Source organism: Phragmites australis, chromosome 3 (assembly GCF_958298935.1).
Source record: "Phragmites australis chromosome 3, lpPhrAust1.1, whole genome shotgun sequence".
Taxonomy (NCBI): Eukaryota; Viridiplantae; Streptophyta; class Magnoliopsida; order Poales; family Poaceae; genus Phragmites; species Phragmites australis.
The window spans coordinates 38693766-38721183 of NC_084923.1; the positions used below are offsets into that span (position 1 = coordinate 38693766).

The following is a 27418-nucleotide window of genomic DNA, read 5'->3' on the forward strand; positions in this document are numbered from 1 at the left end:
CACTGTAGAAAGTGCTGATCGGTTATAGAGCAGACTAGTCAGAGATAGATGCACAAGCACGACCATTCACGCAGAGCCATTGAGAGGAACATTATATGTTAGTTAATTTAGTTGTCAACTATGCATTATCGATGTCCTTCAGCTATAAAACTCATCAACCACAAATGCAAGTATAAATCACACAACCACAAGGATGATAAACTAGATCTTGTCAGTTGTCACTTGTCATATTCTCATAAACAGCTAGTTTTAATAGCTTGTTGCACAAGTATACCATGAATGCAACATTGCAACCATTGCAAAACTTTGCTAACTGCATTTATGGTGTACTCCGTGTTCATCTCATTAATACACTACCACAAGAGTTTATACCATTCTTCATTCACCAAGCCATCAAGTAAACTATGAACTCAGCAAAGCAATTGCTGGGTCCTAATCATTACTTCAAATATAGCACAAGTAAACCATTTATGTTTTACTAACCGGATTCGTGATGTCATAGACAACAACGGCAGCAGCAGCACCCCTATAGTACATCGGAGCCAAGCTATGGTACCTCTCCTGCCCAGCAGTATCCCAGATTTCAAATTTAACAGTCTCATCATTGACCGCCAAAGTCTGGGAGAAGAAAGCCGCTCCAATAGTTGATTCCTACAAATAGAAAGACCATATATCAGCCCAGAAGACCAGTGATCCGCTCTCTGAGCGCAAGAAATATTTCAAAAGATTCACCTGGAATTCAACAAATTGTCCTTTTACAAACCGAAGAACCAAGCTAGATTTGCCAGCACCCACATCTCCAAGAAGAACCTGACAAATATAAACATAATGAAACAATAGCATTCATATGACAAAAGATTCTACAATGCAAAAATTATATGTTTCAAACACAACTGCAAGCTCCCCACAACCTCAATTAGTGAAATTTACTCATGAACTGGGGACCATTTAGGAGCTCAAAGTTAACATCAATACGCACCCGGTCGTGCAACATCGAGGGATCGAGGGCAAAGGAAATTGATCACTCGAAGTACATTTGACAACCTCAAGGCATGAATTAGCAACTTACTGATTCTCCAAGCTAACACAGGAACTAACAAGAAGTCTAGCCACTTGTCTTGGGAGAATTCGCCCAAAAAAGGTTAAAATCCTTCAAAATAGTATCAACCATAAAACTCATCTATTTGTCCCGTCTTAATACATAGGCAACGAAAGCATACGATCGTGACCAACCCCACGGGACTAAACAAGAACCAGCCCAGTACGACCGATCAAGATCCAGCCCGCGTGGTTCGATCTGCGGCGACATCAAGAACTGAAATTGAGCGCTCGAGACAGGACTTCGCACCAGCTTGGCGTTGCGGATCTTGTTGCCAGCGTTAGCCGCCATCGAATTCGACGACGGATTGGGGAAACCTCGGCTGAAACCCTGGACGACGATCGAATCGCACGCAAGAACCCAACTGGGGAATTTTTAGTTGTCCGCGTGCGCTATTATGCTTCCTCTTTTTTGGATTATAGGAAACAGGTTTTCCACTCTAACCCTTGCAAACTTGCATAATTGCATGAGGCTTGCTCAAAATCTCTGGGGTCTTTCTTTTTCTTTTTAGATGCTGAAAACCATAATTGGGGTGTATTTGGTTACTTGAATTTGAGTCTAGATCGGTGGATGCGTATAATTATAAGAAGAAATATATTCGGTTGTCTGTATATATTGTTTTAGCATGATCCTGCAGATACATATATTCTCTTTCAACCTGACTCGGCGAATACAAGCTCTTGTATCCGCTTATACAAGCGGGTGCACTTATCAATATCATAAAATCATCTTTATTTAAGTAACCAGTCATAATTTTAACTTTTGCATCCGCTCATACGGTCTCAAATTTAGTCAACTAAATATAAACTTAGATCAATCTATACAAACAGATACAATTAATCATATACTCTTCTTTTCGATAAATATGACTCCGTTCAATCAAACTATATGATACAGCTATATAAAACCTCATAAAAAAACCAAACACACGTTGATGAATCTGAACGTTGAGAGCCTAGGGGATGGAAATCTATGGGATGAGAGTAAAATATATTAGCTACATAAATTCCGCCTCCATATTTTCATGGAAAATATGAAAGGTAATACGAACTTCTTAGATTCATTTGTAAATCTCGAAAGAGGTTGAATGCGAGCACAAACAATGCGTCATTTGTACATAATAAGATAATAAAAATGCTTATTTTCTCATACATAACAGATAGTTCCAATGATAATATGGTAGCTCAAATGTGTGTATATATATACACTACACCGAAAAAGTAAAGCTACTAAACATGCAACAACAAAAACATAAAAACACTACGTACACTGTTGAATCCAAATTCAAATATAATATGGCATTTCATATGGAAAACATGATCACTACCCAACTCCCATGTGTTGTTTTACGTTGGATATGAATTCAAGTAGTGGGTAAACAGCAATTCTACTGGAAAAACTCTTGCCACATTTGCGTGTTGTTGTATTTAAATATTGAATAGCTCAAGTAATTAGTATAAGACATATAATCTCCTCCCTCATTTTTTTCTTTCCTTTCTATAATTACTCATCATCCATTCCATTGCTCTTGCTAACTTGTTTCCGGGGTTCCTTTCCCATTCTCATCCACCCAAGGAAACATGCATACACAAGTGAGTAGCGTTCAATCACATGATTAAATATTTACAGTGTGAGGCACTTCCTGTATCATCAAAAGCACTCGCATATTAATTAGTTGAATTAAAATTCGCATAAGCATTTTGTATTAACTGAAAGAACAAAGGGAGAAAGAGAAAACGCCGAACGCACCTATCCAATTGGTCGTGCTGTTTATATAGCCGATGTTCAAGAGTTACAACTGGATCTAAGATCCTAAGAAGAGGAAGATGTGCCTGCGTATACGCAACTAACAAACAGAACTAGCGTTGCCACGGTGACCACAAACGTGATCAGCATGCCACTAATCTCGCCATGGCTAAGACATTGACGTGATCACTACTCACTAGTGCTAGCTGTTACCATGTTTACAGTATTTCTAATACTCCCCCTCAACCGAAACACAGTTCTCACAAGATGAGATTGCGGTAGATTGCACTGAACGGTGCTCTTGACATTGGCTTGGTAAAAATATTAGCTTGTTGGTCCTTCGATGAAATGAATATCATCTCAAGTGCTTTGCGTGCAACTTGTTATCTGACAAAATAGAAACCCACTTCAATGTGTTCCGTGTGAGCATGGAACACTATATTGGCTGTGAGATAAGTCGCACCAAGGTTGTCACACCAAAGCAATGGTGGTTTATGCTGAAACACACCAATTTTGTTCCTTCGGTAATGACTTGACGATGAATAATAGGCAGTTACTATATCCAGGTACCTCAGAGTGTCCTGTAATCCTATCTTTATCTCTGGAAAGAGAATCCCTGAAAGAAAGAAAACTACCCATAGATGCCTAAGGCGTTTTGTATTCGGGACAATCTATCTCCAAAAATACGAAGAAAGAGTCTAGATGACGTACAACACCCCATATACATATGAAACAGAGTGGCCCTGCGGAGGGAGAGGAGGATAAGTCGTCTCAAACAATACGAGTTCCACAAGCCCATACAAACCAACATAAGTCAAGGAAGAACTCACCGACTAAGTTTGATCCATCGAGGCTAGCTACATCCACTTGTAACAGGTTCAGATCAATACAAGATAAACATGACGTAGGGCTATTATCCTCGGGAAGGCCCGAACCTGTTTAAAAACTCATATGTGTTCCCTTTGTGATTCATCTACTCAAAGCATGCCCATATTCTTAAACAAGTTCGTTAGGTCGGCATTTTATGAATCGTCGTCAATTGGCGCCGTCAATGGGGATCATAGCAAAAGGTGTTGAAGAGTCTACACACGATATACCGTTGACATCGCCTAATGCTTCACCAAAAATTGGTTTTTTGGATGAGGTGTTCTACGACAACTTTACATCTCTTCTTGATGAACTGGTGATCGATCAGGTAGATTTAAATGATGAACTTTCTAGCGACGAGGTAAGCCAATTTATGGATCAATAAGCCAAAGATCACGGTATCGAGTTCGAACCACTCGGTTGTCAAGATAATTGTGTATGTCCGATTCACATCAAATCGGGATCAATCCTACAATTTCTAACAACATGGATTATCAAGATACTAATCCAGAGCAATCCGGCTAAGCATCCATGATGGATCTAGACACCTCCTCCGATGGAGGTTACCCAAGAGAAGTTTTCACCATCGAAAATGGGGGTTGTGATCTGGGTCATCATGACGATGACCTTGTAAACACTCAGAGTCCTCTAGCCCAGGCGATAGGCAATGGTCAGCCCCATGCGGACACAACACCTTCGGCCCATATCGTGGCTCCAGTCATACAGTCTCATGATCATCAATAGGGGGCGGACCATTTTAAATATGCGATTGCAAAGAGGATCCTCCTTCTACAAGAGGCCCTCATGCGCCCTCCAACCATAGATCTGGCTACTCCAGTCTGTAAGGACTGGATAAATTTGGCAGATGCCTTGACAAAGGAGATCATGCTCCAAGCTAAGAACTCTCATTTGGCCCTAGCCAGAAATAGTACTAACTAGGGTAGGCCAGGCAATCCTCTAGCACGAGATGCATCTGACCTGGAGAGGCATAACCCTAGGAATAGGACTTCTCAGGATGAAAATCGGGCAAACAATCACCGTCATACCTCACCAGTCAAAGATCATTCGATCAACAACTTACACCAGTTCATTGACAACCGACGAAGTGGCTCATGGGCTTCTGAAGAAGCTCCTTCTACCACTCATTAATCTAATTGGGAAACATCCCAACATCGATCAAATCGAGACCAACCTCCGATTGACATTGGAAAAGACTCCCAGGGGTGATGGAATAAAGCAAAGCACCATCAACGGATGGCTAGTCTTCTCTCCCAATCTATGAAACGTAAGTTGGTCAGCAAGGTCCACCCCTGGACGATCGAGAAATACAATGGAAGCATAAATCCAGTTGAGTTTCTCCAGATCTATACCATGACCATCTAAGTACCTAGTGGGAACGAGTAGGTAATAGCGAATTACCTCCCAACATCCCTTGAAGGGGCAGCTAGGACCTGGTTGACCAATTTATCATTAGGAACAATCTACTCATGGAAGTAGCTATGCGACGTATTCTGAGCTAACTTCCAGGGTACGTACGTTCAACCCGACACAAAAAACGACCTCTACCGCTGCAAATGAAGAATGAAATCTTGCGTGAGTTCGTGCGACACTTCAACAACACCCAGAACACTATCCCCAAGATTAGTGACCACGACATTATCCAGACATTCACTCAAAGGGTTAAGAGCCGGCGTTAAGTTGAAGACATCGCCCGAAAGGAGTCCAAAATGGTTAAGGACCTCATGTAGATCATTGATAAGTCTGCTAGAGCCAAATATGCACTACTTTACATCAAGGAAAAAACTTGGGGCATCAAGCGCCCTCAACTCTGGCTTAGCCACAACAAGGTCCAAAGCAAGCGCAAGAAGAACACCAATGAAGGTAAGGGCAAGAAAACTGAATCTGATGAGGTTTTTGCAAATCTGCCTAACGTTCATCCCAACCAGCGCTAAGATCCTTCCCGAGGTAGAAGCTTTACACCAGGCTCCAGTGAACGTGATGGTGTAGCAAATATGCCCTTGGGGCGATTGTAGCGGCCATTTTAGGGCATGTATGTGATTTTAGTGATTAATGATAATATATTCAATGTGACTAAAATGTTTGTCAAGTATATATCTTAGTAGGTCTCATGGATACAATATATGAAGAAGACACCGCAGTTAGGACAAAAGATTGATTGAATTGGAGATGTACTAGGAAAATTGTTAACATTGGATGGTCTAATGCAAATAAGTTCGTACTCACCAAAGCTTTTTGCCCAGTTGTTTTAAACACGCCGGATGGCCTGATGATATGAAGATGGTGCACGCCGAAGCATTTATAGAGGAAGGAGTTGAAGAAGCTACATGCCGGATGGTTCGATGCTTAGAGTGGTTCACACCGGATGGTTGCACCATAGTATTTGCACCAGAGAATGTGTCAATGGATTGTTTGGCGTGGTTGAACACACTAGATGGTTCGACGATGAAGATTGGCTACGCCGGAGTATTTTGCACAGAGAGAAGTGACGTGGTTTGGCTTGAGTATACATGCCGGATGGTCCGACGATAAAGCTGGTGACCGCACTAGAATATCTGGTGTTCAGAATGGTTTTATGTGGGGTTCCAATGACTAGTTTGTGGAGGATGTACATGCCGGATGGTCCGGTTAGTACAATCTATTTACACCGGCTCATCCGGCGCATACAAAAAAGTTGAGCTATTAGGGCAACAACTAGTCTGCGGGGTTGAGGCTATAAATACCCCTCCACTCGATCATTTGAAGGTGCTAGAGTCCTGAGAAGCTTATATACACTTGAGAAGACATGCAAGACACCAACATGCTTAAAGTGATCATCCAAGATAATTAAGCACAAGATTAGAGACTAATTAGTGAAATAGGCCTAGAGAGAGCAAACTTGGTACAAGATATTTTCACCCCTAGTCCACGTTAGAGCTCTACCAAGGATATACTTCTGGTTGCCAAGAATCTCCTAGTCACGACTCTTGAGCTACTAAGCCACCAAGTCAAGTGTAGCGAAAATGGTCCTATTAGATCATGATTATGATTTTGATAATTAATGACAACATAGTCAATGAGACTAATATGTTTGTCAAGTATATGCTTTAGTAGGTCTCATGGATGCAGCAAAAGAGAAGTCACCAAAACCGAAACAAAGAGATGAATGAATTGGACTTGTTCCATGAATTTTGATGTGATCAAATAGGATGAATTTTTGTATAATCTTGTAGAGCTCTTCACAGGATTTCTATAGAGCCCAAGATCATCAAAATCAGAGTTCAGAGTGAAAAGTTATACCCAAAATACATAACGCTGTTTTGCTGAAATTTACCTGACCGGATAGTCCGGTGCTCACATAAAAATTAATTCGGTGCATTTGTCTGGTGTTCAGTAAGTTATCACAGGATAATTCGGTGTTCACAGATGAGTCTGAGTGGGTTTCAATAGCTAATTTCTTCTGCTACACTAACCGGATGATCCGGTGTTCACAAAATGAACACACCAGACTATTATTTTCAGAGAGCACCAAAATGAATATATACACATATGATAATCCGGTGCATTTGTCCGGTTTTCAGTGAGTCGTCATAGGATAATCCGGTGTTCACATAGGCTTGAGTGGGGTTCCAACGGCTAGTTTATGAGAGTGTACTTACCGGATGATCCGGTGTTTGAGGCTATAAATACCCCTCCACTCAGTCATTTAAGCGTGCTGAAGTCCAGAGAAGTTCATATACACCTGAGAAGACATCCAAGCCACCAAAGTGCTTAAAGTGATCATCCAAGGCGATTAAGCACAAGATTAGTGAGTGATTAGTGCTTATAGGCCTAGAGAGTGAGTTGCTAGGTGATTACTGTCTAGAGAGTGGATCAAGGAGTGATCCAACAGTGTACCTCTTGGTACGTCGGTACCTTGGAGTCTTGGTGACTCGTCGGCAAGCTTGTTGACCCTCCGACTTGATGTGGAGCAGCGGCAAGGCGATTGTGCTGGGACGCGGAGACCCTTGCCTTTGTAGCTCAAACTCCGAAGTGATCACGACGAGGAACTAGAAGTGAGGCTAGTGGTGAGACCTTACCTTGGTGGCTTGGTGGCTCATCCGGGTGGAGGCCTTATCTTTGTGACTCAGTGACTCAAAGGTCGTGATCGGGTGCCGATCAGGAGCATATCTTTTGTGGAGCTCCAACGTGGACTAGGGGTGGCATTCATGCTATTGATATCACATGAAAAAAAATCCTTGTGCTGAGTTTGCTCTCTCTACCTTATTTACGTTTCCGCATTTACTTACTTGCAATTTACCTTCTTAGATAGATTGCAAGTATTTTGATCGGTAGAGTAGACACATTAGATAAACCTATAGCATATTTAGATAGAAATTGATATATGTTTATCCTGTACTGTTTTTTAGAGCCAAATTAGTTTTAAGTGTCCTAATTCATCCCCCTCTTAGGACATCACCGATCCCTACAATTGGTATCAGATCTTCATGCTCTTGATAGGCTTAAAATCCTAGAGTTGTGACGTCCGAGGTTGGAATCTTTTCCTATAGTGCTCCACTTTTTGATGGCACAAATTTCCCGTGTTGGAAAATTCTAATATCTTGTTATTTGCAAGCTAGAGGCTTAGATGTTTGGAGAGTCACCTAGAAAGGGATGAAACATCGCATCACCAACAAGGAGAGGCAATTAGATGCATTAGCAAAGAGCATCCTTTTATCATCTATATGTGTTGATGCATTCAATCGTGTTTATTCTCTCACCAATGCACAAAGGATATGCGCAATGAGAAATATGATGTGCTTATTATTAAGTTTAATGGCATCAAGCAACTACCCTATGAAAGTGCTAATGACATGTACTCACATTTGAATATTCTTATCAATGAGATCAATGGGTTGAGTTTGACACCAATTGAAGATGATCAAGTGGTGAGAAGAAAACTTCAAGCTCTTCTTTCAAAATACAAGTTGATCGTCTCCATCATCTACGACAACAACCTCAAGAAGTTGACTCCAAGTCAAGTGCTCGGCTTACCGATGATGGAGACGATGAACCCATGACTGAGTTCCTGTAGCGTGTAGAAGACCAGTGTTAGCTTCTTGTTCTAGAACTCTAGCGGAAACCCGACTCCGATGAGCTCTCCAGCGCGGCTCCACCATAATTGCTCACTGCTAGCTCGATCCCCTTCGCCTCTCCGCTGCGTCGCGCGCTCGCGCGTGCATGGCTAGGCTCCCGGTCGTGCCCGCAGCCCAGCCAGGCAAACCGCACTCGAACCACACGCAGTTGGCCTGCTGAACCAGCCTAGCCGGCTGGGGCTGTGCCCCAGTGGGCTAGCCCATCTCCTTTAGCCCATGAACGAAGTCGGCCCAACCCGAGCGAGTCGACCCAATCTAAGCCCATTTGGTCCAACCTGACACTAAGCAGTTGGCCTCACCGAGTTACCGTTTAGTGGGTCCCACCCTTAGGTCCCACCCATGAACAATGCTATTTCGTATTTTCTCGATTTAATTTTATATTAAATCTTTCAGAGTCATAACTTCTTCGTTCTGGCTTCGATTTTGGTGATTTTTTTTGCTGAAATTTATCTAAATTCGAGATCTACCTATCTATCCCATTATGGTATCCATTATGACTCTTTTGGTTTTCTATTTGGTGTTATTTGTTCTTCTCTAGTATAGTTTATTATTGATCGTGGTTGCGTTTGCAGAACCAGTAAAATTTTGTGAGTGCTGCACGAGAAGTGTCAGGACCAAGGAAGATCTAGATTCCAATCAAGGTTTAGAAGAGAATAACGGAGAAGATAAGTCATATCTCCTTGATCATATTGAACCTATGTTTTCAAATAATTCACCTATGTTTTAGAATTTTTTTTTGATTTTTTTGATTTTTTGAATTTTGGGGGGTTTGCAACAAAGCCAAACTTTTTGGGGGTTTTTTTGCAACAAAACAACTTCTAGGGGGGAAAGTCAAAATCCAAGTGACTTTTAGGGGTTGTTTTTTGCATTTTTCCCTAAATTTAAATTGGATCTTTAACTGTTTGATTTATTAATATGATGCAGACTGAATCATCTGATAACCACAATAACCGAGCGATTATAGATAATAAATTAAACCCTATCTATGTGTCAGATACCTCATACAAATACTCTATCTTTCCCCAAGCCAGCCTACACTGTTGCCTCGTCATCACACCCTTTACTCGCGATCGAATGGCTCGTATACACTAGCCAATGAACGGCTATCGAACCCTACGAGCTTTAGAATAGAAAGGGTATTTTTGGATAGATTGTGGCTTCAAAGCTTTTGGCTAGCTAGAGAAACTATTGTGGCTATTGAATTTTAGTTGTTAATTTTTATAATAAAATTTTAGCTTCTCAACACACTCAAAAACTAAAAAAGTAGTCAGAATCTATTTCTCAACTTTTAGTTTATTTCAGCTACACCACTTTCTCAATTAACCAAAAGCCATAAAAAAAACTAGACATTTAGATAGCTTCTGACTTTTTAAAAAAAAACTGAAAAAAGCTATCCAAATTCGAACGGTGCGGAAAGCCTCGTGGATGTCAAAAGGGAAGAAGATTACCACATCCACGTCCTGTTGGACTGGAATATTGAATATTTTGGATAATTTGGTTTGTTTTCCAGTCCAAGCCACCAAAAAGACCCTTTAGAGAAAACACAGCTTTTTAAATACTCTTTTCATCAATGGAGTGGTTGCAGTGTTCAATTATTTTTGTTATTGGTCACACACTCACCCGTATTGAGTTTATCATGTGTTAGCTATAGTGTAATAAACCCATCCCTTTGTGCAGTTCAGATGGCGAGCTTGTACATTGTCAATATTTAGAAATCTCACAAATCTTGTGCTAACTAAACTTCTGTGGCATTTCTACTCGACAAATTATTTACATACAAATTCACGCCAATGTTTCGCAAGATACTAGTAATATATGCGCAGCTGCGCTAGAGCAATTTAACAACAGGAGCAAACCCAAAGATGCCAAGCCACTGTCACCGCGCTCCCTGCTACTGTACGCGCACGGCACGGCTCACCACTGTGCACGTAGCGAGCATCACGCTGTCGTGACATCGAAAGCTCGTCGCCGAATAGTACGAAGAGAATTCCTTATTTATCATCAAAAGAATAGACTTTTTTCTTTGCCACGGAAAAAAAAATCAAAATTCCATCGGTTCTATTTTTCTTAGTCACTAGTTAATTCCGTCACTTTTGTTAACTACATACGCCGTTGGACGTTGAATGATATCATTTTTTTTGGTAAAGACCAAATTGCGCTGATTGTTCTTCTCATCCTCTCTTTTCACACCTGCCCACTCTTACACACACCTGCCACCACCTGTATCGTGTTGTTGGCTAACAAAAATCTAAAACTAGATAACATATATAATCGTATTTGTTGAAATAAATAATATATCAGCGTATTTAGAATTTTAGCATGTATGTTCGACACCTCATGTACTGAAAACTAATTTTCGGTACATCGTACCTCAAAAACTACCATTTTTGACACACGAGGTATCGAATATGATATTGTAGACCATATTCGGCACCTTATGTACCGAAAATCAAATGTATTTGGCACATGAGGTGCCGAATATGGTTCACAGTATCATATTCGGCACCTCATGTACCAAAAATAATTGGGACCGGCTGCGGTCACTTTGATGCTGTCATTTTATGTCGGGAACGGCTGCGTTACGTAACACTTCATGTTTGTCATTTTATGTCAGGACGACTGCGTCACGTAACATCCGTCGATAGAGAAAGAAAGAGTCGTGTTGTCATTTCATATTTAAAGCTCTGTCATATGGTCATTTCATGTCTAAAGATAGAGTCAGAATAGAGATGTTGTCATTTTGTGCCAGTCCATACTATCAGGATAAATACAAAATGACAATACACCGAATAGATAGTATAAAATGCCTTAACATGATAATATAGACTGGTACAAAATGATAACATATCTATCCTAACTCTATCTTTAAACACGAAATGAACACATGATAGAACTTCAAACATGAAATGACAATACGTCTCTTTCTTTCTCTATCGGCAAATGTTACGTGACGCAGCCGGTTCCAATATAAAATGACAAACACGAAGTGTTACGTGATGTAGCCATTTTCGACATAAAATGAAAGCATCAAAGTGACAACATCCGTTCCCGACATAAAATGACAGCATCAAAGTGACCATAACATCATGTGACGAATCGGTTTTCGACACATGAGGTGCCGAATATAGTTCACAATACCATATTTGACATCTCGTATGCTGAAAATAGTTATTTTTGGGGTACTATAGACCATCTTCGGCAGCTCATGTACCTAATACAATCGGTTTTCGGTACATAAGGTGTCGAATATGGTCAACAGTGATATATTTAACATATTGTGTGTCGAAAATAGTTGTTTTTGGATACAGTATACCGAAAATCGATTTTCGATAAATAAGATATCAAATATTTATACTAAAATTATAAATATAACAACATATTATCTATTTTAATAAATAATTTTGGATTTTACCGGTCGTTTGACGAAGCTCGACCAAACTGCAAGTGCCAACAGAAGCCTCCCGTGATGCTGCTCCCCCTAACCGCCACCTGCGCCACCGCTGGACCGGATCTGTCCTCCGCTACCAGCTCCTCTGAAGCCTTCCACCCGAATAGCGAGGGAGGCGGGGAGGACACCGAGGATGACCCCTGCGCGCAGTCTGTCGGACACAGGAGACGGACGGCCAGTTCCTCTAAAGCCCTCCACCCGAATCACAAGGGAGGTGGGGAGGACACCGACAATGACCCCAGCTCACAGCCCATCGGCAGGAGACGAATGCATCTCAGCCATGTACATCGCGTCGAGGCAGAGCCACCGCTACCCCCTTTGCCTGCGGCAGCGGCGATGTCAGCTGTGGGGACGAGGCCGCTGATGACGTCAATTGAGCAGATGGTGCGCAGAAAATCATGGTTCATGGACATGGGCGGGCTGATTTGGGCGGACTCCGTGGACGCGATGTGTTTCTCAGGCGGCAGACGACCTCATCGGTGCCCTGCATGAGCTGGATGCCGTTCGATCGCGCGGACGAGTTACTCGATCGAGAGATTGGAATGATTTGCTGGCTGCCTCCATCTCGCCCCCATTTATGTAGACGGGCTCCTCTGTCTCCTCCTCAACAAGCAAGGGCGTTGTTGGGCAACCTGCTCTTCTCGATCTTGATGTTGGGTAGCTCCAATTCTGAGGATGGCCACTTGCTTTGCTAGTTGACGGCGCAAGGAAGGTGCTCCTTGCTCTTGCTGATTCTTGTATGGTAGTTGGTGGCTCCTTGTTATGGATGCTTGGCTGCCTTTGCGGTGGATGGTGGCCACTTGTTAGAGCTGCCCAAGCAATAGCGGCAAGGTGGAGGGGAAGAAGATGGTGGATGGGGCCGGTGGGTGAGAGAGAAGATGATGACACGTGGAAACAAGTTGAGGGCGAAAACATCTTTTCTAGCTTCACTTAACAAGCTTTTGACATAAGTAGCAAGAAAGGTGCCAAAAATAAAACCGATAACAGTGAAAGGACGACAAACTTTTAAGTGACACAAAGAAAACACTCTATTATTTAATGACAAATAAGAAATTTTCCAATATTATAGATCTTTCTGGGCGAGGCCGCGATGGAGACCACACCGCATTGTTCTTGTTGTTTCGGACGGGACACCATCGAGCAAGCCGAGCCGGCCGGTCAGGGGCGCAGGGCAGCCCTGACGAGTTTGACGTGCCATTTGCAATAGCGCCGCAGGGGTACGGACTCGCAGCAGCAGACGCAGCTGCCGCGACAGTGTCTAGGGGCGATTCCTTTGACCGCTCTCCAGTCCTCCTCTGCCGAGCCTCAAGTACTCTTCTGTCTTCTTCCACCCTCTCTCTCTCTATCTCATTAGTTTTTTTTTACCCCTGCTGTTCTTCTGGTTCGCTGCATCAACGGCATCACCTGCACGCACCACATTGCGCAGTGGTATTACAGTGCAGTAGGTAAGTGTTACTAGTACACAGTAACTTTTCCCTTTCTTCACATTTTGATCTGACGCTGGGATGCACGCTGCCACTCCCGGAGCTAGTTAGCGCCTCCAGTTGTCAGCTGTCACTGGCTGGTAAGCGTGGTAAGAGTAAATTTTTGTCCGGCTCCTGATCAACGAACTTGGACAAAAGCTTTGCCTAGTGCTTCTGACACTCGCTGATCGATTGTTGCATTGCAACCCATGCTGCTGACTGTTTCTTTGGTCCCTTCCCCTTGGCTCGTGTGTGCTTGGAAAGTTGGAATGCGTGAGCTCCTACGGCCAAATGGCCAATGATCTGCATCCGGGCACTGGGCTGATTGGCAAGGACGGCGCGAGGCTTCCAGTCAGCCCGCGTTTAAATCCGAACGCCCGCGTTTGAATCCGAACGCGAGCACGGGTATATACGGAACGAACGCGTATGGAACAATCTCGCTCGATCTTGTTCTTAAGAAGACCGTGAAAATAAGTCCTAATATTAAAAAAATAGCAGATTTAAAAACAAAATCCGTGCGAGTTTCGCCCGACTCGATGATTCTTGTTGGGTTATCTTCTGAACAAAATTCGCCATGTGTTTCAGACGCATGGCTGAAACGACAGCGTGTTTGGCACGCATGGATTTCAACTAGATTTATATTTGACCAGCTCGGCTCGTGTAGGTATATATGGGACGTTCCAATGCAAGTAGTGTGTACGTGCTTCAAAGCTGATATCAGAGTTGATCTTCCCACATGAGTGTGCATGCACCATGCAGTGCAAACACATGACCAGCGTCGTCTGGATCGATGGGCAAGAATGTGGCACATGCATGTGGTGCGCGTACGTGCGAGGCCTGCATGCACATCTGAAAATCAGGACATGCATGCACCCATGGCTGGCTGCCTAAGGCCTGCCTCTACCTAGCTCCTGTTCATCTTATCTTATGACTCAGTAGCTACTGGCTAGCCGAGCCACACATGTCAAATTTTTAGGCTATCTAGCCTGCTTATCCGAGGCAGAGCCTTTTTTGAAAGATTGATGCATGGATGTCGAACGAGATGCTGCTGCTGCTAGTTGTATGGTATGCTTGTTGTGTGCACCTCGAACAAGAAGCATGCATATTGCAGCCTTTCGCACGGTCGTCTGCCTCGAGGCACCGTGCATGCATGCATGCATAACAACCACCACTCGAGACAAGGTTGGCAGTACGTAAGAGATCGATCCATGAGTGCTCGCTTTTAGTGGCCTTATCCTATCTTCAGCAGCTTCGTTTTCCAGTGATATAGTGCCCCGCAAAATACTATGTCACTCAAATTTGTCCATCGGTGGTTGAAAAAGTTCTCCAGTAGGTACGATATCAAGCGCTACAGTGTTGAGAAGAGAAACTGTTACTCTAAATTTGTTGCTATACTGTAGCATCCGCAACACTGTTCTTGATTGTGGGTTCGGATGGGAAGAGTAATAGAAGGTGAAAAATATGTTAGTGATATTATATATCGTTATAGTGTTATAGAGAATAAATTTTTAAATATATATTGAAAATGGTCTTAAGCTCTGTTAATGATACCATATATCTTTTTGCAAATGGGAGTGGGCCAGTGTGTTCATCTATCACAAATAAAGAAAAAGCATATATTCTGTGGCAGATCTTTACGAACTCCAGAAAGCTAGCTGGCTTCCCCGAATCCAAGTGCCACTGCCATGCATGCTTGTCCCATATGCATAGTTTTACCGAGTTATTTTTTGTCCAACGGTGTTTGATTGTCAGTAGCGGACCTATGTGGTAGTTTAGTGAGGTACTAATTTAGGATCTAGTCTAAGTTTGATTTAATATATGGTCTTATGGGTCTAATCTAAGTTTAATTTAATATATGGTCTAGTTTACAATTCGTTCAAAGAAAAAAGAAAAAGAAAAGCCTAATCGGATATTTATCCAACCCTCTGTCACTGAGTCCGCCACTATTGCTTGCCAGTTCCACGAAACTGTTGACGAGCATACACGTAAGTACATACAGTGCAAATTAATTTCAACAAGCATTATTAATTCACATCTCCTAGGCTTCACCCGACCAAAATTAAGACTCTTTATAGTCGACGCCTCTCGTTACCGCTGGAGAAATCTTTATACAGACAGTTCGAAAATTTCATATATGATATTTTTTTTAACAAATTAGATTTATACAAATTAGATTTATACAGATAATTTTTGAACCATCTATATAAATAATTTGTACAGACGACTCGTGATTGGAGCCATCTATACTAGCAGAATATCATCGACGGCTCGTAAGTAGAGCCATTTGTGAACTTGGTACAATATATACGGCTCCAGTGTCGAGCCGTCAGTAAACTTGGAATAGTATAGAAGGCTCCCATTTTGAGCAGTCTGTTGTGCATTTTTTTACAGACAGTTATAGGTTTAGAACCATCTGTATATTTATTTATACAGTACTGAATTTATATATTACTAAATATAAATTCACAACAGATCATCCACTAGCCTAGATCATTCAACAATAGATTCAAACTCTATTCACCATAGATCATACATAGATCATACACACAACAGATTAAACATCCTCAATCAATGTCACAAAGCCATTACAATACCATGCAAAGTCGTTATGAAACTCACTAAGTCATAAACAAAAGTAAAATATCAATATTGTTGATTTTGATCACTAAGTTATAAAAAAGGGCTCACAACATTTGCAACCTTTACCACCTCATATGAAGGCTTCACAGCGCACTTGACCTCTAGATTTATTATTTTCATTCAAAGCAAAGCAAAACTGAATGGACTTGATGTCGCCTAGAGCTGGGGGTGAATAGGCGTTCCTGAAATTTAAAACTTCGCAGCGGATTAAAACAGACCCGGATACTCTGGTTGAGTCTGGATACTCCGAGGTCCGGAGTATCCGATCTAACCCGGATTATCTGGCCTATACAGGAGCACGAAATCAAAGTAAGTTGAGAGAAGTTTTATATGATCTAAAGGTCACCACAGATCTTACCAGGTGTATAAGCTTCTTTTCAACAAGAACTTGCAGCTAGAGACTCACAAGAAAAAAGATCAGGAAAATCCCAAAAATCAACTTGAACAAAGTAACTTTGCAAGAACGTAAAAGAGACAAAGAATTTATCCTGAAGTTCGGCCACTTCACAAAGAAGTGTCTACGTCTCCGTTGAGGAGCTCACAAAGAGTCGGGTCTCTTTCAACCCTATCCTCTCCTAGCGACCACAAAAATCAAGTTAGGGTTTTTACTCAACTTGATGATGGATTACAAACTTTCCATGGCACTTCACAAATCTTAGGTGCTCTACGGGCGACGCTTTGCCGTCTAGAGCACGAAGCTCCAAGAGTAAAAGATCGCGAATCAAAAGCTTGACGATGACTCGAATGCTCAAAGATTTGCTTTTTGCTCTCAAGCTCTTAATCTCACTCACCAAACCCTAAATCTCAAATCTAGCAAGAAAACAAGGCTCTAGATGGAGTTTGGGAGGGCTCTTGAATGCTTTGAAGGTGTTTGTCCACAAGTAGCTCAGCAAAAGCAGCATCATTCAATTGGAGGGGGAGAAGGGGTATTTATACCCTTCACCCAAAAACTAGCCGTTACTGTGCTGGTTGACTTTTTCCGGAGTATCCGGACTCACTCAGAGACTCCGGCCAACACAGGAAATCGAGCACATAACGCTGTTAGAAACTAGCCGTTACGGCGAAATTTGAACTGATCCGGAGACTCTGAGCTTGCCCGGAGACTCCGAGCTTAAATATTTTAAGGGCTAACTGAGACTCTCTGGCGGAGTTTCACTCGGAGACTCCGACCAAAATACCAGACCCCGGAGTATCCGGCCTAACCTGAAGACGCCGACCTGAAACATTTTAAAGATTAACCGAGACTCTCTAGCGGAGTCTCACTCGGAGACTCCGGCCAAAATACCAAACCCCGGAGTATCCGGACTAACCCGGAGACTCCAACGTGAAACATTTTAAAGCTTAACTGAGACTCTCTGACGGAGTCTCACTCGGAGACTCCGGCCAAAATGCCAGACCCTGGAGTATCCGGTCCTACCCGAAGACTCCGAACTCAGGCAATTCACCCCTTTTTCCCAGTGTCCGTGGGTGATTGTGTCTCGCATCTTTTGGTTCTAAAAGTACACTTTGAGCACTGAGACACTATCAAGACTATCAAATAAATCCCTCTTGATAGTACGGCATTTCTAAACTCAAATTCAAAAGATAAAATTAAATAAAGCCTATTGAGCGACTACAATCCGCTTCTCTTTTCTTTTTGAGGGATGCCAACGTCCATTCAATTTACCAATGGCACTAAACCCTGTTCATAATCTCAATAAACTCATTAGTCCCTTAGTCATTTATCATTAATGATCAAAACCCACTTAGGGAGCCAAGATGTACTTTCAAAAACATTCTTCATTCTTCAGTCAACAAAGCCTGATAATATATAAACCAACAAATTAGCTTTAGCAGACTGAACTAAAAGGAAGTAATGAGTTTATTTGCTTCATTTTCTATATCATTAGCCATAAAGGTATAATAAATCCATAGACTACAAGATGCAAGTATTTTCAATATAGTAGAATGACCAGCTTCTGTTGAGATTACAAACCTTGGCTCCTAAAATTGTCGCGATCATGAAATTCGCCTCTTTCCTTTATATCTCCGCATGTATGAAATAGATGAGCCATTTTTTAATATACATGAGATTGTCCTTCTTGAGAATATTTGTAGGAAGTTTATATGTCGGTAGAAGAAAATTAAAATAGTTAGACACAACGATGAAAAATACATTTTAGTATACTATAATTACACTAACCGGCAGATATACTGGTAGACTAGAGCTAACGATTTGCATCATATATTGGGCAACATAGTACCCACAGAGGTTGGTGCCCTGCGGCTACTTGTGACACTGCAGAAATTTGTGCACAGTAATTTAGTTATATGGAATACATATTATAACGGTAAATCGATGTGCGATAGAGGAATTATTACAAAGAAGTTATGTTGGTGGGTCGCTAAGGGTTTTTCTCTCCGTACAAGCTCGCTTATCGAAATATACTTCGCGAACACCCTTGTCAGCAAGTCTGTCATATCTAAATACCTCTCTGTGTCGTAGTTCTTGGGGTCGAAGTATATGCAGTGTCGATTATATGTATAGATACAAACTAGCATTCAATGGTCTCGATAGTTGTACGGTAGAAGAATAAGGTCATTTGTTCCACAAAGAGCGACCATGGCCTCCGCAACGTATTTCTCGACCTCCGCCAGAGACCAAGTGATCGTTGACCCACATTCGACATGTGGGTCGAGGAATCCAATTCTCGAATTCTCTCTCCTGATTTCTTGAATTATATCTTTACACATAAGAGTAATGTAGATGAATGAGCGTATCAATGAGTTAGGCGGTTCATTAAGCATAGATCACAATTAATAACACTTATAGTGTCCAGCATCTTATTAGGCTGATGTCCAGCATGTCACGACGGTAGAGGAGGAATAAATCCTTGAAGGTCACGAGAAAAGTTCCAGCTCATTATAGGAAATGTTGTCGCTAGTACTTGACGCTGAAATAAGGAGAAAGATGTTTATCCTCGTAGAACCTCTTCATGTATAGGTCGTGCAGAATCATACTTGTCTAGCCCAATTGCTCTAACTCTTTCTTGCTCAGTAACGGCTAACCTGCCACATAGGTGCTTGATAGAGGTTCTTCTTCTATCTCCTTGCTCTTGTCCAACTATTTGCTGCCTCTACACTTTCCGGCATGTGTTGTTTTAGCAGACCTTTGGCCAGATTTGCTGGACAATTGTTGTTGCTCATGTGGTACAGAAGGAGATTTGACCTTTGGTGGAGCACGCCGAAAAGAGAAGTAGTTGTCATCGCATACTAGAGATGGCGGCCATCGAGCCTGTGGAGGCGGTGGAGGGACAACCGGTGTTATGAACTTTTTCAGCCACTGGATGAAGGAGCAGATGGCCTCCCAAGTGTCCTAACATCGTCCTCTAGGGGAAAAGGAAATAGGGATGTGCAATTCCCATATACCATGTCCATAGACACCATAGCGTAAGCATGTTGTAGCGGGACTATGTGAATCTTCTATTCTCCGCCACATGGGAACACCAAGCTCGTGTCAACCTCAGTGATGTTATCAAAGCCAACAGTGGTGAGTAGTACGAGCTTACACTTGGTGGCCGCCTCTATGTCATCGACAGAGTATCTCTTGCTAAGGACCTCTTTGGAATGTCATCGAAGAGGCGATCACCTTCAAATCAGTCGATAGGGAAGTCATGTTGATCGAGCATGTTATCTGGAGCGCTAAGTTACGCAGATGCATAGCTACTTTGCTGCCGAGCCGGTGGAGATTCAAATGTTGTGGCTACATCCTACTGTCCGATAGCTCGTACTCACACTTTGATCCATTGTTCCATCATTTCTTCAATCATATCTATTTTTTCTTTCATCCTTGCTTCGACCTCAGCGGCAATCTCCATTCTCATCCGTTCACACTCGGCTGCTTCGCGCTCAGCTTTGTTTCTCCTTCGGCTCCTATATGAATCGGCATCGTCAGGGAATCCCAACTTCCACGGAAACACCTATACCACGCGTGCGACCTGGGTGTTCTTTGTTTTCCAAAGAGAGGTTAGTATGTCTTTTTTCTAAGATGGCTGGAATGATCCTTGAGTGGATTCTTCCGAAAGTTGCAGGATCCTTTGAGCCACTTGCTCAATTTTTGGCTTCCTGAAGGTGACTGAATCATCGGACGAGCATACAACCCTTCCTCAGAACTAGTTCTGGGCCCGCCTCTCTGGGATCTAGGAAAATGGTGTGGAGCAATTCTCTCGAGCTCCATGCTCATCCTTCTTGTTCCAGTCCAACTCTTTGCGTACGTACCCACCGGTGCCATACTTGTGGGGGTACATATTGTATGACTGGCGTATCTTGTTAGCCTGACTCCTGCTGAAATTCCTCAGAGTTGCACCTTGTCACAAACTCTATCTATTGATCTGCCAAGTACTCATAAGCAATATTATCAGGGATAAGATCCTACTTCATATATGTATTATACAGCTTGCTCTTGAAGGACTTCCACGTCTTACCCATCTTAGCTATTGTCTATCTTTCCATGGCCTCCAATGAGCATCTTTAAGGGAAGTCAAATTGGGCTTTAATTATTTTCCACAGGAATTTTTTATCGCTTTGCAACATGACCTTCTAGTTTAGGTAAGTTATCCTGACACTTGTCCTTCCAAGTGAGGCTCATGCTCTACGAAATGTCGTCTAAGCTTGCTGATGCTATGTTGGCACACCTTCCTCATTGATGTGAGTTATGGTGTAGTGACTCGTGGGCATTTAGTTCTTGCCTTGGCCATCTCGCTTTTGCTTCTGCATCGTAGTTTGTTCTGTTTGTCTTTGAGAAATGGCCATCTCATCTTTTTTAGCAGTGACCTCTTTTATTGAGGAGAAGAGATACGAGCCAGTTTAAGTTCATCTTCAGACTTTATCGTCAAAATAGTACGAGCCAGTTTAAGTTCATCTTTAGATGTTATCGTCAAAATAGTAAAAGTCATATACTTATTAGGAATGACACCAAATTGTTGACCCACGATCAGGACAGGAACAACTACTGAAATAGCTATGACAACTGCTATGTTTTTTGACGTGCTTATTGTTTTGTCACGCATATGTCCATCAGACTCATATTTGAAATTACATAAAACAATCAGGCCCTCAAGGCTACAGCTGAACAGAATTCAAGGCATATATCTACCTGGGACGATGAACTTCAGATTACTGCACTTGAACACAGTTCCCAAGGCTTTCAAAGTTCCTGCATATAGAAAACAATCGAAGCCTTTCAATCATTTGATGAACGCAGCATCTAAATTGAGCAAAACCAGCAGTCCAAATCAGTGGCTATGAAAGAAAAGAAGTCTTAAATTTCTGCAGAAAAATACAGGAAAAGACACACGTCCAGGCATTTCAAACCAAGAACCGACATCGGAGAAATTAAATCCGATTTAAAAAAACCTTCACTACTACTTGTGCAATTATTCACAGACAGCTTAAGATGCAAAAAATAACTCAAGCTTGACAAGATAAGGCTATACCTCTGCAAGAACTGAAACTGAAACCAAGCAACAACAAGAGTTCTTGATGTTATATTCTAACAGAAACCACCCAACACGGGACAGAGCTCATCCCAGGGATTCCAAAAACGAATCAACAAGAGGAGAGAAGATTGGAATAAGAAGAACATAACTGCATCTATTCTTTTTGTTAGTATTCCCTTTTGGTTTCCTCTCTAGACTTGAGTTCTTCTAATCTCTCACTCCTCCCTTCAGCAATAATATACTCCTGCCACCAATAAGGGCTGTCTAACACTATCTGTCTATCTCCCTACAAATCCAAAAGAAATCCCACTACCATTTTGTTTGTTTCCTTTCACTTATTCCTCTCTATCTTTTTCTCTCGATCATTTTCTCACATAGGTTTCAACTCGTGCCCTCACTGGATTATACATCGGGGCATTTCACAGTTCCTCAAGGCTACAGCTCCTTCTGCACCAATAGGACAGCACTCTCCAACCTTGGTTCTCTAAATACTCAATCATTTGCTTAAGAGAATTCTCAAATGCAATTAATATTTTTGGTAGAACAAATGTATATGGAGATCACATAGATATAATCATGTGCAGAAGAAGTTTTCTTGTTTGGAGCTAGTTGGTGCTTGTTCACTCATGATTAGATGTACAACGAAGTGCTCATTCAACTCAAATTGTTGGTACGTTTGACTCAATGTTGGATTGTAAATTCTAATGCAGAGATCTCTCCAACAGTAACGGATCTAAGGTTAAGGAAGGAGGGAGGGGGGCGTGCGTACTTGTTGCCGAGGACGGCGAGGCCGAAGGGACGGCGTGGATTGGGGAGGGAGGTCGCCGGAGAGAGAGCATGATTGTCATGGTGGGAGGTCACCGGAGAGGAGCGCAGTCATCGGGGAGGGAGCGCGGTCGTCGGGGAGGGAGGTCACCGGGAGGGAACATGGTGTCTGGGAAGAGCGCCGAGGTTGCTGGTGGGTTGGACAAGAACCTGGTGGCGGCTAGGGTTTAGGAAAGAACTTAGCGACGACGCGGGTTAGACAAAATGGTATTTATACCCACATAATTACAGACAGGCCATAGTCAAAAGCCGTATGTAATAATAGTAGTCCAGACGAGTCTTAATTTGGGACCATCTAAACTTATTTAATAGTACAGATAATCTCTTACTTAGAACCGTATATAATATTATTAGTACAGACAGCTTGTTACTATGACCCGTTCGTAATATTGCTCTTCCACAAATCATTAAAAATTGTAAAATTCATAAATAATTCATCTAAACTCCAAATGACACATAACTTTTATGTATTTTTTTTGTTTTAATGTGTACTATAAAATTGTAGATCTCATTTATATTACTATAACCTAAGATTTGACATAAACACTAAACATGATATTAGTCTCAGAAGCTGTTCTTCGTTAAGGTTGTTGCAGTCTGAGAGAAGAAGGTAATCAAATTTAATTGTACTCTCATTTGTACTTGTTGATCTTAACACAATGTGATATTACATATTAAACAATAAATTTACATAAAAGTTTCATCTCATTCGAAGTTAGTATGAATTAATTATGAATTTTCCAAATTTTAATCAATTATCTGGAAATTAACAGTACAGACGGTCTGAAAAAACAACCATCTGTACAATAAATAGTACAAACGGTTCCATTTTATGAACTGTCGGAACTAGTAATTTTCTAGACAATTTATTTTAATTTGTAAAATTCATATCTAATTCATACAAACTCCAAATGAAATAAAAATTTTATGTCAAATTTTTGTTTAGTGTGTACTATCACATGGTGGAGGTCTCATTCATGTAATTAATGTAACCTTAAATTAATAAGATCAAATTGTTAAGTAAATTCATAACTAATTCATTTTAATATATTATATTGTAATACATAGTAATTTATTTTAACATATTACAATCGAGTAACATCATACAACTTTAACAATTAGCCCTTCTTGATGATCGACGCGCAGATAGCAAGTGGCCCCGATCAGAAGTTGTTCTTCGTTAAGGGCGATACCATCTCCAAGAGGATACTCATCAAATTTATTGTACTATTCTTCGCCCACAACATTCTCAACTTCGACAATCCTTCTTTTTACCTGAAGGACTACGTAAAACTTTGGATTTATCGGGTCTTACACATAAAAGATCTAGACAACTTGCTTAGCGAGTACAAATGATTCATCTTTGTATGCGGCATGTTCGAGGTCAACAATAGTCATTCCGTACTTGTCTACCTTAACATTTGAGAGTGCGACCCAACAACACCGAAAGAGGAGATCTTGAAACGTACATAGTCGAGTTCTCAAATCTCTTCTATGTACCCATAGTACGCACAGACCCCATATTTGTTTTAGAAGGCATCTATACGCACACCGCTGTTTTGTACCATGCTCTGGTATAAAATATGTACATATTTATGTCATATGCTTCAAATTTCATGACTGTGTCACTTGTCCATCTTGCCAACCAACCAATATTATCCTCTGTTGAACTATTATTACTGAATCGGCACTGTCAACCAATTATTAAAGCTATTATTGTGCTATTTTGTGATATAAGCATCCGTACGGCCTGGATTCTCTCTACATAGCACATCCTTATACATGCCGATATGTGGGGATACTTCGGTCATGTATTGCAAAAGTGTGAAATGAGCTTTAGATAACATGACAAAATCAGTAATGATTGATGACCTACCTATGGTCCCCTTCCCATCCAGTCTCCCCTCATGGAGAGACATGGGCACACCTATTGATTTGAGATACTCCATGTAATCGATGCAGAACTCGGCTACCTCTTTGGTTGTGTAATCTTGGACAATGCTGCCCTCCGGACGAGATTGATTCTGTACATACTTCTTGAGAATTCTTATGTACCTCTCAAATAGATACATTTTATGTAGGAATACTAGGCCGTATATCTTTATATTTCTCACAAGGTGAATGATAATATGTACCATGATATAAAAAACGACGGAGGAAAGTACATCTCAAAATAATATAGTGTCTTCAGCATATCAACCTAATACCAAGTACTTAGGGATCGATAACCTTATGAGAAATTGTGTTAAAGAATTAACATAGCTTGGTGATTGTGTCTCGGAGATAGGTCGATCGGATATTTCGGATTACAACAGGAAGCATATGTGTCATTAACACATGGCAATCATGAGACTTCATGTCAACTAATGTCAAATATTGCATCGAAATAAGTTTCGAGATGTTGGTGGAGTAACCAGACAAAACTTTTACACCATGCAAGCACTAGCACAGTTCGGTTCTCTCAGCCTTTTTCAGATTATAGCAGGCAAGAGGAAGACTCGTTATACCCTTTTCGGAGGCCTCTGGTGCCAATCGGGCTTGATCTTCATATCAACAAAGTCAAGCCTTGCGTTGAGGCCGTCCTTCATCTTGCCTGGAATATTAAGTAAAAGATCAATCAAGCTTTCGCACATGTTCTTCTCTACATGCATGATGTCGATGCAGTGGTGAACTTCATGGTGTTGCCAATATGGTAGCTCCCACAAAATCGATCTCTTCTTCCACATGCCACCAGTATCCTTAGATCTTTTACTCTCCTTTCCAAACACAACTTTGAGATCTTTAACTATATTGTGCACCTCTTGACCACTATAGTGCCTTGGACATAAATCTCTCTCTCTCTCTCTCTCTCTCTCTCTCTCTCTCTCTCTCTCTCTCTCTCTCTTGTTTTATTGAATTGTTCCTTCATTTTGTAGTGCGGGTGATACCTGTTAAGGAACCTACGAGGGCGCATGAACATCATTTTGCGTGAGTGGGGTAGCCACATACTCATGGTACCATCTAAGCAATAAGGGCATGTCGTGTCTACTTGTTTACTCTAGCCCTAAAGGTTACGTAGTGTAGGCAAATCATTCATCATGCAGAACAACAAGGCGCGTAGCGTGAAATTCTCTCTTTTATACGCATCCCATACTTGCACCCCTTCATTCCATAATGTTTTAGATTTTCCACCAATGGTCTTATGTATACATCAATATCGCTCCTAGGTAGTTTCGAGCCTTGGATAAGCAGTGACATCATCAAGTACTTCTGCTTCATACACAGCTAAGGAGGTAGTTTGTAAATACTGAGAACCAATGGCCAAGTGTTGTGCCTACTGCTCATGTTCCCAAAAAGATTCATCTCGTCCGTGCTTAAAGCAAACCTTATATTCCTCGGTTCTACACCAAAGTCATTGAAGATCGTATCGATGTTTCTCCACTAGTGAGAATTGGTAGGGTGTTTTAACTTTCCATCTTTCCTACGGCCCTTTGAGTAGAACAATTTGGTCTCTTTTAAATTCATAAACAAACGCTTAAGACATGAAATTATAAACAGATACTACACCACCTTAGCAGGAATTCCTTTCTTCACCTCGACGTCGTCTGATTGAATCTTACGCTTGTATCGAGATGCTTTGCACACTGGACATGAATGCAAATCTGATAAATATTTATGGTAGAGGATACAATCGTTCGGACATACATGTATCCTAATAACCTGCTTTGCTTCGTATGTGCTTTTGGGCAGCTCGTTTTCATCTGGAAGCATGTCTTATAAGAGTTCTAATAGCGCCAAGAAACTCTTATTTGACCAACCATCGTTTACTTTCAATTTAAACAATTCAAGCACGAATGACAACTTTGTGTATTCCGGTTTGCATCAAGGAACAACGGTTTTCGAGTCCTTAATCAAGCACGTGAATTTGTTAAAGTCTCTCTGAGTACCCAAGTCCACGTCTGCATCATACAGCATCTGGTCCAACCTATCATCGTCATCTGCATCGCCACAATCATCATCATCTGCACTAAATTCCTCATCATCTTCTCTTATTGCGTCGACTTTGGGTTCTTGGACGATACCAACGTCTTCATGTAACACGTTCCGCCCTTCACCATGTTTGGTCCAACATGTGTAATCCAGTTTGAAGCCCCTAATAATCAAGTGTGTTTGGATCTGTAGGGTTGCGTTTTTAAGTTTTTACCAAAATTTAACAATTTTTTTTGTCAAAATCATCGGCCTCTTCCTCCAAAAGTCACGCGGTGTTCTTCATTGTTCTGCTTCGATTTAGAAGTAGGAGATGATATACTATTCTAACATTACATACGATTTCATGTTTGAAACCGTTTTACTAAAGTGTCCCACCTTCATTCGGCTATTTTATTAGACAGCTCATAATTGTCACCGTTTGTATTAATTTTATGGACGATTCCTATTTGGAGGCGTCTGTGATATTTGTTTTAACAGGCGGCTCCAAATATGATTGTATGTATTAATATTACAGACGGTTCCAAATGTTAACCATCTATATTAAAAGCGCCCCACCACTTTTGAACGTGTCTCGTTATCATTATAGATGGTTCTTTTTTGGAGTAGTCTGTGGTAATCTTTACATAGACGGCTCCATAGAATCGTTTGAATAGTGGCATTCCACTAAATTATTTCTATAGTAGTGCGCGCCGCTGGCGAGGTTAGGGCTTTGATCATGCGATCTGGTTTATGAGGTTTTTTGGTTTAGAGAG

General features: G+C 41.5%; 1 protein-coding gene across 1 annotated transcript in view; it reads right to left on the bottom strand.

The window, feature by feature from the left end:
- LOC133913007 (ras-related protein Rab5A-like) overlaps nucleotides 1-27418 on the bottom strand; it is a 50104-nt gene that overhangs the window by 2515 nt on the left and 20171 nt on the right. Inside the window, exons 2-4 of the mRNA XM_062356031.1 lie at nucleotides 1349-1482; nucleotides 733-810; nucleotides 484-651 (exon numbers count right to left, since the gene is read on the bottom strand). Of these exons, the coding sequence (XP_062212015.1) occupies nucleotides 484-651; nucleotides 733-810; nucleotides 1349-1390 (288 nt within the window). The 5' untranslated portion in view covers nucleotides 1391-1482. The remainder of the gene's footprint in view (nucleotides 1-483; nucleotides 652-732; nucleotides 811-1348; nucleotides 1483-27418) is intronic.